The 12,012-nt window shown below is 39.6% G+C and overlaps 1 protein-coding gene across 3 annotated transcripts in view; it reads right to left on the bottom strand.

The window, feature by feature from the left end:
• Positions 1-12,012, bottom strand: part of ACTL6A (actin like 6A) — a 31,012-nt gene that overhangs the window by 17,739 nt on the left and 1,261 nt on the right. For all 3 annotated transcript variants that reach the window (XM_070582410.1, XM_008521152.2, XM_008521083.2), the window contains exons 2-5: positions 6,061-6,137; positions 5,730-5,904; positions 2,960-3,060; positions 1,993-2,090 (exon numbers count right to left, since the gene is read on the bottom strand). In XM_070582410.1, coding sequence (XP_070438511.1) covers positions 1,993-2,090; positions 2,960-3,060; positions 5,730-5,904; positions 6,061-6,137 — 451 coding nt within the window. The remainder of the gene's footprint in view (positions 1-1,992; positions 2,091-2,959; positions 3,061-5,729; positions 5,905-6,060; positions 6,138-12,012) is intronic.

Genomic DNA, 12,012 nt, shown 5'->3' with positions numbered 1-12,012 from the left:
AATTTTACCTCTATTAGCACAAAGTGATACCAGACTAAAAAGTGGCATAAAGGTATGTGAAACCTCCTATAGATAGCAATGATAAAACCTGGACAAATCATTTAAAATGACCATTTTAAGATACTAGAAAGTGTTCAAAAGGAGTCAAAATTCAGCCAAAATTTATTCTCGTAAAACTGCAACTAGAAGCGGTAAGAAGCACAAGTTCGTAGCTTCCGTGCCGGAAAGTGCTCCCCAGCTCCACAGCGATCGCTGAGGAAAGCAGTGGTCGAAAACTGCAACTTCCCGACCTTGAGTGAACAAAGGAAGGAGTTCAGGGCTGGACAGTTAAGTTGGAAGAAACCCTGGAAGTAAGAGAACCACAGCAGAGGTGAAACTCAAATCTAAGTATAAAATCTACTCAGATCTCTGGCTAACCTCTAAACTGTTCAAGTGCAGGACTTCAAGGGGCCCAACATGAGTGCAGAGAGAACAGAGAGTAATCCACTCATGAAAAACAGAGATGCACCAGTGAGTTCTGTAATTTTGCTGCCTTCCTAACTGAATGCATTCTCCAACAGAATGCAGCTCGGACAGCAGACAGCTGAAGCGTTCTTTACTAGCTTGAGGCGCAGAGCCTGAGGCTGGCAGATAGGAGAACCCAGCTGTCAAGTAAGTCAGATAAAACAATGCTACTCTTCTAATACTTTTGTCTTGGAAAATATAGCTACCTTCAATGTAATATTCTACCTTCTTCTGTGTTAGAAATTTTCTATAACAGAAAGTTATAAAATAAAACAATGCCCAATTCTGTTTACACACTCCTTGTAAGGAAGCAGCCAACCAGACCTAGGTTCAAATCCAGGACTGCCATTTTCAAATTGTGGACTTGGACCAGTTTGCTTACGTTGACTCTGTTACTTGACAGGGTTATGATGAAAATTAAATGAGAATGCACACACTAAGCCTGTTAGTGCTTTCCATCCTCTATGCAAAAACCTGCAATGGTTCTCTACAGTCTAAAGTTTAAATTTTTAAAATCTAACATGCGAGGCCTCTATAGTCTGACCTAAACCTATTTTTACAACTCCTTCTGAAGTCGAACATAAATCTTCACCTATGAACTAAGTCACTGAAATGAACACTTACACTTCCCACCTCCACACTCTTGCTGCAGTGATCTCTAAGACACAGCACTACAGACGGTGTCAGCTTACAGTTACCCCAGTGATTCTCATAGACATATATACTTAAATATTACAGCAATCCAGGGAGCTACACACGATAAATGAGGAAAAAGTGAAGCTCAGGTTTAAAGTGACTTTACCTAAGTCAAGATCACACAGTTGGTAAGCGCTGCAACTTCAACTCTAAATATAGGGCTCCTTCCCCCACATGATACAACTAAACTCTATTTTCTTTATAAAGTTTGTCAGGCTACCACATCTCCCTGCTCAACTACCACAACTGCGAAACAAGAAGTTCAGATTAATCGTGTACTTCTACGTGACTTTTACCAACGTTATTCTGAAGTACTATTTAAATGTTATTTAGCTTTTAACAAGATTACATTACAAATTCTTTGAGATCAGGACACAATATTTCCTTGTCTGCCCCCTAATATGCTTGCACTAAATATGCGGTCATTAAATCTTAAATGAATTTATAGCCAATTTCCACTTTTCTATGGTATTGGAGGAGAAGACAGAGATGGCAACCTCTGAACTGGCTTAAACACTGCCTTCTATTTACATTCCCCCTGTAAAAACAAAATTTTTAAAAACCCTGTTAAAAACAGGATTTGAGTGTTTCTTTCCTATTTCCCTCTCACATCTTCTGGTATCTCAGTCCCAGTAAGAAATACTAAAAGACAGATAGCTAAAAAGCAAGAGATAAAAAGCCCCAAACTTCTGAACAAGCAAGAATTGGCTGCTGTCTTCCTACTCGGGGCGTCACCTTTAGTGGCACCACATTTACTACTGAGGAAAAGCTGAGTGTCACTTTCAAGGATACGCGGTCAAGACTGCAGTTTTGCAAAGGAAGAACGCAGGGATGTTGTAGTGCTCAAACATTAACTCCGTCAGTTTCTCTCTCTTTGCTCTCGTATTCCACTAGAGAAGAGGGCAAAAGAAATGCAAGCTATGTATCGGTTAAAAACTAAAATGTTGATTACCTCAAGATTCATACAGCACTATACTAACAACAATGTAAAACATAAAAAACAGCATAAAATACCCTGGAAGACAATCTTCATAATATTTATTTCTATTTATTTGTAAATAAATTTAACAAATAAGTTAAATATAAAAATTTATTACTTAAGTAAAACTGCTGCTATAAATTCTAGAAATTACAGACTTTTCAAAGTATAGGGAAATCAAGATTCTTATAAACATAAAGTATTATTAAATCTTAACAGTGAATCCAGTAATCAAAATCCTAAATATGAATGTTAAACCACCAAATTCTCCCACTTACAGTTGGTACTTATAAAAGAAACTAGAGGTTAGAAACAACAAAGAAATATTGATAATTGATAATCTTTATGGTAGCCTCCCAGATCCTTCTGACTCTGTACCCAGCGTACTTCAGAGGAGAATCTGGTGTAGTAATTTCTAGCCCTAGTTAAACATTTGACTTCTCCCCTGGAGGCTGAGTATAAAAGCAGATATACATTGCCCTTGGGGCATAAGGGACAATTCACAAACAAAAGTGGGAAGCAGCCCAAGGAAATCAAATGTTAAATAAACCCCTGGAAAAAATAAATAACCACCAGAACCCATTAGGGTGCTTTGTTATTGTTCTTTGAATATTTTAATTACTGAAATAACAAGTTATAACAGTATTTAAAAATTAATCCCTGTTTCCCTAATTTTCAAAATTCAAAACACGAATTTCTATGCCTCTTTAAAGAAAAAGAAAACATTCTTCAAATGAGTTTAAAACCTAGAGAAACTTCGAAAAAGCGTCTTTGTCTCACCGGTGCTTCTGACATGAGAACAGGATGCAGGCTGGCTTCTGACTTGACATGCATTTTGTAGGTATGATCCAAAATAGCCTGGAAACTATCCCAGTCTTCAACTAGAATATAAGATCAGCACCTTGAAAACAATGCTCAGTTGAAGATGAACACAGCATCTTTTGAGAGACTGTTTCCATGATCTAGCATTAATACTTTAATATACAGAACCTACTTATTTTACAGATCTTCTTCATAAAGGAGTATTTATGTAGACGTCATCTATGTCTTCTAGACATAGAACCTCCTTTTGGTTCCTCCAGCCCCAACATTATCACAAGCCCTACACCTGTCCCAAATGTAACCAATGTATCTATAGACCTAAAATACCAAATAAATATTATTCAGTAAGTACTTATTAGAGGCCCAATAAGCAAAAGAATGGTAAGGGGAAATAGAAAAGAATTGTATGATCTAGACTGGACATTCAAAAAGCTTACAATCTACCTAAAAAAAGGAGATTAAAAGACACAAAAAAAAAATGCAGAGACTATTTCTTCAATTTGGCTTCCACCTAAACATTCCACTGAAACCGCTCACCAAAGTTAATGACCTTCTAACAGGCAAGTCCAGTGGATACTCACATTTGTAATCTCATTGACCTCTCTAAATTATCTGACACTACTGACTACTCAAGAGTCTACAAACTTTTTCTGCCACAGTCCAAAGGAGAAATGTCATTACTTGTACAACACACTTCCACAGACCTATCAGGATTTTTGTTTTAGTCAATGGACTTCTTTGGTAGTTTCATTGTCTCTCTCTCCCCTTTCTAGTTTAAATCTCAATGTCACAGCTGTGAACAATGAGAATCACTGGACTTCTACCCTTCCAGAACTACTACTTCTCTTAGCCTTCTCCTGAATTTTCTCCTACAACCTAACTGTTCCTTCTCATTCTCCTTCATGGGTACCTCTTCTGTTTTGGTTGAACACAGAACAAGGTTTCACAAGGAACCCATCCTCAACCCTCTTCTCATATTCCACATTCTTTCTGGGTAACATAATGCAACTCCGTGTCTTAAAATCTTTCTCACCCACTGTCTGGATCAGCACCTATGTAAAACACTTTAGACCCAATAACAAACTCATTTACTTGCTGTGCAGAAAAGAGTTATCATAGTAGGGCTGAGAAAGGCCTGCTTGCAAGGCTGACACTTGGCTGCCATCTGGGAACTTGACTGGTAAACAGTTGCCTACATTGATACAAAACTCTCCCTAAAGGTTAAGAGCAGCTCACTGTGCCTAAATTGTTTGTACAGACTCCCGTCTCTCCTTCTGGGAGTCGGGGATTTTGGTACATGCACAGGGTACCCACTCAGAGACTGGGGGTATTGAGTCTCTAATGAGTTCTGCTAGTAGAGGACACACGTGTTGTTACAACTTGTTGCTGGAGGAATTAAGCACGTCCTGCCTGACTCCACTGTGAGCAGCCTCTTGGAAGTTCGCACTGGTTTCCTCTGGACTTCACTCCATGCTCCTTCTTTTCCTCTGTCGATTTTGCTTTGTATCCTTCCAGCACAATAAATCTTAGCCAGGAGTACAATTATCTGCTGAGTCCTAGTGAATAACCAAACCTGAGAGTGATCTTGGCTATTACCAATACACTTGCCTTTCAAGACCATAAAACTTGCTCCTTTCCCTTCTATTCCTAACTCCATGCATGGTACCCTCTAGTCAGTCACCCCAATCTAAAATCTAGGAAACTTTCTCAACTCTTTTCTTTCCACCCCTTCAATCACTTAGTCCCACTAGTCTCCTGGATATCTCTGAGAGCCACCTCAGGATCTCTGCAATCAGTGCTAAATTTGAACCCTCTTCATTTCTCTTCCGGACTCTCAGCTTCCTGTCACTACTATCTTCCTCCAATCTGGGCTACATATTGCTGTTAGGATCATCTTTCCAGCTGGCAAACATAAGCATTTCCCATCTCTGTTTAAATCCCTTTGGGGTTACCTTTCAGCTGCCAGCTTAATATACCCCTGGCATGGTTTATAAGCCCTTTTTTTTTGCTGAGGAAGATTCGCCCCGAGCTAACATCTGTTGCCAATCTTCCTCTTTTTGTATGTGAGCTGCCGCCACAGAATGGCCACTGACAGACGAGTGGTGTAGGTCTATACCTAAGAATGAACCCAGGCCAGTGAAGCAGAGTGTGCCAAACTTAACCACTAGGCCACCGGGGCTGGCCCTACAAGCCCTTTTAAATGATTGCTCTCTGCCTACCTGTCCTGCAACTGGCCCTCCTTCACCCAGTGTGACAGCCATGACACAACTGATGACATTTCTAAACATATAAGTTTCTTCCACAACTCCATCTCTTCACACATGCTAGTTGCTCTGTTCACCCAGCCTTGTAGTCAGGCTAATTCTTATTTATTGATCAAGATTCAGTACAAAAGTTACCTCTTTTGTGAAGACCACCACTGACCCCCAATGACAGAGTTAAATACTTCTCCTCTCTAATCCCACTGCTTATGAAACATAACTATATTATAGCACTTATCCCACGTATTTGTATATATACATCTATCTCCCCTACCTATGAGTTTCTTGAGGAAAAGGAACATGTTTTACGCATCTTTCTATTCTCAGTGCCTGGAACATCAGTTTGCTGAATAAAAACAAACAAAAAACAGCTGATGTTCAACTTATAAGAAGCCATTGCTTTATAGTTAAAATTTACCATGCACACTCTATATTTATAATCAAATCCATAGAAAAAAACATCGTACCCATTCCATTTTTTAGTGGTGAAATGGCCTCAGTATTCTCCCTCGGAACACGCAGAGCATTGGTATCTATGTAATAGGTGGGGCCACCTTGTTTGCCTTTATCACCATCTATTTCCATCAATGTGCTTCCATCATCTCTTTCTACCACCATACCAATAGCTGTTGGGAAATCCACCTGTAAGAGTCAAAACCATGGGATACAAGTTTTTATCAAGGAGTCCTCTTTTTCCAGCTCATGTCTTTTATTATATTTGAGTCAGAATTTCTGCATGAATTTAATTCTATGCGAATGGCCCTTGCCTATCCAATTAACTCTTAACATTCCACTTACCTTGGGACAGTCCTCACCAGCATAACCAGCTCTCACAGTATAGGATCCAATGTCAAAAACAAGGGCTCCAACTTCATCTGAAAAGATGAAAGGATAATTAACACTAACAACTTACAAGTATCACATGACAATTAAAGAGTACTTACTGTGCTTAAAATGAGAACATATGTGAAAGCTCTTATAAAAATTAAAACAAGCATTACACTCATATTATTACTAGTTTGAATCTAATTTTAAATACACCTTAAAGATTCATTTAATTAAAATATAAAAGTCCTACATTGTATGTCAGTAGAGGTTCAATCAGGAAAGAGATAGTACACTAAAAGTGGGTAGTGTGACAAGAGTTTACCTATTAACTGGCCTATTTACAAAGATATAAGCACAATATAGGAAAACCAGAAAGGACCTTAGTACTAATAACAACAGAGATCTGTTGCCACCCTTAGAACTGAAGACACACAGAGAGGGAACTATTACCAAAACCCAGAGAGCTGTGTTGGGAGGGCCACCTGACAGGAGCTGTGACCTTTAGTTGAGGGATGCAATCCATTACTTTGGCAAAAATTACTAAGTCTGAGAAGACCAAGTGTTGTCAAAGATGTAGGGAAAGAGGAGCTCTTACACATTTGCTAGTAAAAGCTGTAAACTGGTACAACCACTATGAGCAATTGAGTCATATCTACCAAAGTTGAAAATGTGCATACATAGAAATTACACTTATATCTTCTCTAGAGAAACTCTCTCACATATCATAAGGAGATACGTATGAGAATGTTCACTAGATATGTAACTTTGGGTGATTTACTAACCTTTCTGTCTCAGTTTCCTCACATGTAAAATATGCATAATAATGCTTCCTATCTCACAGGATGCTATAATGATTAAATGCATTAAATGCTTTAATCTACGTAAGCACTTAGAATAGTACCTGGCACATAATAAGCACAATAAATAGTAGCTGAGTACCTGGCACATAATAAGCACAATAAATAGTAGCTGCCATTATAATTATCATCATCACACTGTCTGCCACAGGAAAAGGTAGAGGTAATCTAATGGTCTCTCAGTAGGGAAAGTAATAAACTACAGTTCATTCATATAGTGAAATATTATATAGTAGTTAAAATGAATGGTCTAGACCTACATGTATCAACACAGATAAATCTCAGGAGAATGATTACTTTCAAAAGTTGTTCATAAAAAAAAATTACACACACACACACACTTAGTAAAAATATAAAAATATGCAAGATGGGGCTGGCGCAGTGGCACAGCGGTTAAGTGCGCACATTCTGCTTCGGCGGCCCAGGGTTCACTGGTTCAGATCCCGGGTGCGGACATGGCCCCACTTGGCATGTGCCAGTTTGGATCCTGGATGTGGACATGGCACTGCTTGACAAGCCATGCTGTGGTAGGCGTCCCACATATAAAGCAGAGGAAGATGGGCAGGGACGTTAGCTCAGGGCCAGTCTTCCTCAGCAAAAAGAGGAGGATTGGTGGTAGATGTTAGCTCAGGGCTAATCTTCCTCAAAACAAAAAAAAAAAAAAACTGGCCATGAAAACCAGAGCATTGTCTGATACAGCAACAGAAGGTGAGAGGACGGTGCAAAAAGACCAGGCACGGTTCCACTCTACCATACACAGGGTCGCTAGGAGTGAGAATCACCTTGACTGTACTAACAAAAACAGCATGTAACTCAAATACAAATAGGAAGTAAAGTATACCAAGGAACATAAATTAGAAAACTTTAACACTCTGATTAATTAGAATGCTGGGTAAAAATATCCTAACTAAAGGAATTAACCAAAATTTTCAACTCCTGTTCTCAAGGATCATTTTTTGCCCTGCAACAGGGCTCTTAACCTTTTCCGTGTCACGGACCCCTTTGATAATGTTTTAGGATGAAGTGTTTCCTCACAAATTCATCTGTTGAAGTCTGAGCCCCTAGTCCTTAGAATGGGACTGTATTTGGACATAAGGTCTTTAAAGATGTGATTAAATTAAAATGAGGGCACTGGGGTGGGCCCTAATCCAATCTGACTGGTGTCCTTACAGGAAGAGGAAATTTGGACACAAATATGTACAGAAGGAAGACTATGTGAAGACACAGGGAGAAGACTATCATTACAAGCCCAGGAGAAAGGCCTCCAGAGAAATAACCCTGCCAGCACCCTGATCTCAGACTTCCAGCCTGCAGAATTATGAGAAAATTAATTCCTGCTGTTGAAGCCACCCAGTCTGTGGTACTCTGATATGGGAGTCCTAGCAAACTAATACAGACAGCTTAGGAAATTTATGAATCCCTTCTCAGAATGTTTTAAAATAGATTACAGGGGCCAGCCCAGTGGTGCAGCAGTTAAGTTCACACGTTCTGCTTTGTCGGCCCCAGGTTCACGGTTCAGATCCCAGGCACGGACCCACGCACTGCTTGTCAACCCACGCTGTGGCAGGCATCCCACATATAAAGTAGAGGAAGATGGAGCACAGATATTAACTTAGGGCCAATCTTCCTCAGCAAGAAGAGGACTGGTGGCAGACGTTAGCTCAGGGCTAATCACGCTCAAAAAAAAAAAAAGATTATAAAAGAAACTAATTATAATATAGTTCTATCCCTGGACTCCTTGGGGAGGCCAATGACCCCATGTTAGGAGCCCCTCCCCTTCCTTAAGTAATCCGCTACCCTCCTACAGCCTCAGCTTCTACCTAAATACTAATAACTCCAATCTCAAATCTCCCTCTTACGCCCTCACCTTCGTCTAGAGCCATAGCTTGAAGTTCTTACCGCACACCAATTCCACCTGATGTCCACTGGGTACCTGAAATCAACATATGCGAAGCACTGTCTTCTTTTCCCCATCCCGTCTAACCTAATCTCAGCAGTGCTTATTTCAGTTAGTGGCCCGTCATCAGAGGCAAAAACCTGAGACTTGCGAGCGCCTTCATATTTCATACCGCTCATCAAGTTCTGCCAAATATTTCTGCTAAATATCTCTCAAGTCCCTTCCTCTTAAATATCATTGCCACTGCCTTGACTCAAGCTCTCATGTCAACAGGGAACCACTCCAATTCCATACAGGTACAGTGCTTCCACCTCTTCCTCTCAATCCACCTTTCAAACTGCTGCACTGTGATTTTTCAAAATTGTAACTCTGAACATTTTGGTACGTAAATCCTTCAGTGAAAAGGGAGAACCATTTGGTGGTTTCTCATCATCCATAAGATAAAATTCAAATCATTCTACCCAGTTGAGATTCAGGGCCTAGCATAATCTGACAGGAGTCTCACTTCCCACCTGTACATCCTCGTATTACTCAGTAGTATGCTGTCGCCTAAAAACACCATGTACTCTCACTCAGCTAACCCGTGCATATGCTGTCCCTCTCCACTCCTCTCCCACCATCGCCATGACCTCTCCTGTACAGTCCCTCAACTCCCCAATACCGAGTTCATAACTTTCTTGTCTGTGCTACCTTTGTACCTTCTATATAGTCATTACTAAACTTACTTCATTGAATTAGTTACCCCTTCTCATCAACAGAAAATGATATAAACTAGAAGGTGCACCACTATCTCACGCATCACTAGAAAAATACATGCTGCCAATTAAACTCTACCATGTCACCAAAATGAAGCATTATTCCAACTTCAGCTCTTTAAATGTGGGAAAAAAATGTACAACTAAAAATAAATGAAACATGGTGTCTATTTACTTGACGGACTCACCTACAAGACTGCAAACTTGAAGGCAGAGGCTATAGCTGGCACAGAATCATCACTCAGAATTGTTTTTGTGGAACAAAAATCTAGCAAATCAGTTATTTTCCTGTCTTATGGTAAACTAGACATAGCAGAATTTTAATTTGAGAAAGGGGGCCAGCCCAGTGGCACAGCAGTTAAGTTCATATGTTCCTCTTTGGCGGCCCGGGCTTTGCTGGTTCAGATCCTGGGTGTGGACCTATGCCCCGCTTGTCAAGCCATGCTGTGGCGGGCATCCCACATTTAAAGTAGAGGAAGATGGGCACGGATGTTAGCTCAGGGCCAGTCTTCCTCAGCAAAAAGAGGAGGGTTGGCAACAGATGTTAGCTCAGGGCTAATCTTCCTCAAAAAAAAAAATTTTTGAGTAAGACTCTCGATTCTTAGAATTTTGCATCTGCTCATTATCCTTTTTTCAAGGACAGGAGGTAAGTCTATTTCCCATAACTTGTTTTGTTAAAAAACCAAGCACCAATGAACCCAAAGGAGAATTGCAAAGGAAGATAAAAGGCTTAATATCACAACCACAGAGGTCTGGATCTTTAAAAACTAGGATGCAACTTCTAAGGGGTAAAAATCCTCAAAGATTGGATCCTTTTCTACTAAAAATGCTGTTTTCACTTTTTTGAGGATTTTGATATTTTCCCCCAGAGTAAATGGCTTCCAAGTTTAGGGGTGATGTGATTTTTCTGGGAAAACACAAAGAAATGGTAGCAATTTTCTAACCTGGTCTTAAAACATTCCAATGTGACACTGAAGGCTAATGACTTTGGGAGGAGATGGAAAGGCTGTTGTATTTTTTTGTTTGGACGAGGGTGCCCCAACTCATGGAGAAGACGATTCTGAGAAATTCTTAAGGTTAGGGATTTGGGAGGGGGATGCAGGAGTGATGAAACCAACAATATCAAAGTTGGATTGGTAGTATACCTGTTTATTTTTACCATGCAAAGGAGTTTGAAGTAAAAAAATACCATGAAAGATCACCACAGGAGCACTGAGTAGGCACAGAAACCAGTTAGAAAGTATGGAAATCTGGATGAATTATGCATCAGACCTAAAGCTAAAGATCAGTGTCAGAGCTAGTCGGAAATAATTATTGGAACAAGACAGCCATAAATTTTAAAATCAAAACTACAAAGATCTTTTTAATAAGTAAGTTAAAAATACAGTTTACTAAATTAATTACACAAAATTCAGGTGGGAGGTTTGGTTGCCTTTCACAGTAAACCCTCAGGGAAATGTGACCCACTTAAATACTGGCCACGCAGTGGAAGCTCAAACACAAAATCATACACTTACCTTTGTGAGTTTTAAATACTTTATATGTGAAACAGGCTTTAAGATATATTCCTCTACATAAGCAAATGAGAAACAGGATGTTTATTCTGAATACCTAAATCATACATGAATATGCTGTGGTTATATACTTGAAACATGACTTATGGAAAAACAAAAAAAAAAATTTTTAATGGGAAAGGGTTTTACTGAAATGCCTTTTAATCATCCCAGCGATTCTTACTCCCCATTTACTAGAAAGTTAGATAACTTTGGGCTGGTTACTCAATCTTTTCTATAACTCACTTTCTTCTTCAATAATATGGGGATAGTACCATCTCCTGTGGTTGTTATGGATTGAGTCAATGTACCTATTAAAGGCAATGCATGAAAAACCTCTGGAACAGTTCTTGGTGTACAGTATGCAATCAATAAATGTTAGCTGCCGGCATTATTCACACCCATTTCTACCTTAGCCATGTTAAACAAGGCCTTGTAAGGAAATACTCAATAGACAGCCTCTAGGTCCTTGGATCTGGGAATCTGAAGGTCAAAAGAGAGTCAACAGCCTGCATGAGGCACAGGGACACAGATCCAGTTTCTGTGAGGATTTCATCCTCAGATGGGGAAGAGGTAAACCATGAAGATCCAGTAAGCTTTCTCCAAAGTACAAGTGGGAAACTAGTGGCTCACATTTGGGAAATCAAAACCAAGAACATTAAGGGGGAAGGAGAAGGCAAGCGTCAGCATATCACCTCAGAAGAGACTCAAGCTACACTCCAAAAACTACTAAGAACTTTAAAAACTTTATTTTTATCTCCTACCTATAAAATGTCATCCTCTTCGAAACAGTATCCTTACTAGACACAGTAACAAAAGCAACATTTTGGATTTGTCTCCTTGTTCTCTAACTCATCAAA

This window comes from Equus przewalskii, chromosome 18 (assembly GCF_037783145.1).
Source record: "Equus przewalskii isolate Varuska chromosome 18, EquPr2, whole genome shotgun sequence".
Lineage (NCBI taxonomy): Eukaryota > Metazoa > Chordata > Mammalia > Perissodactyla > Equidae > Equus > Equus przewalskii.
This window is presented reverse-complemented; position numbering and strand designations above follow the sequence as displayed.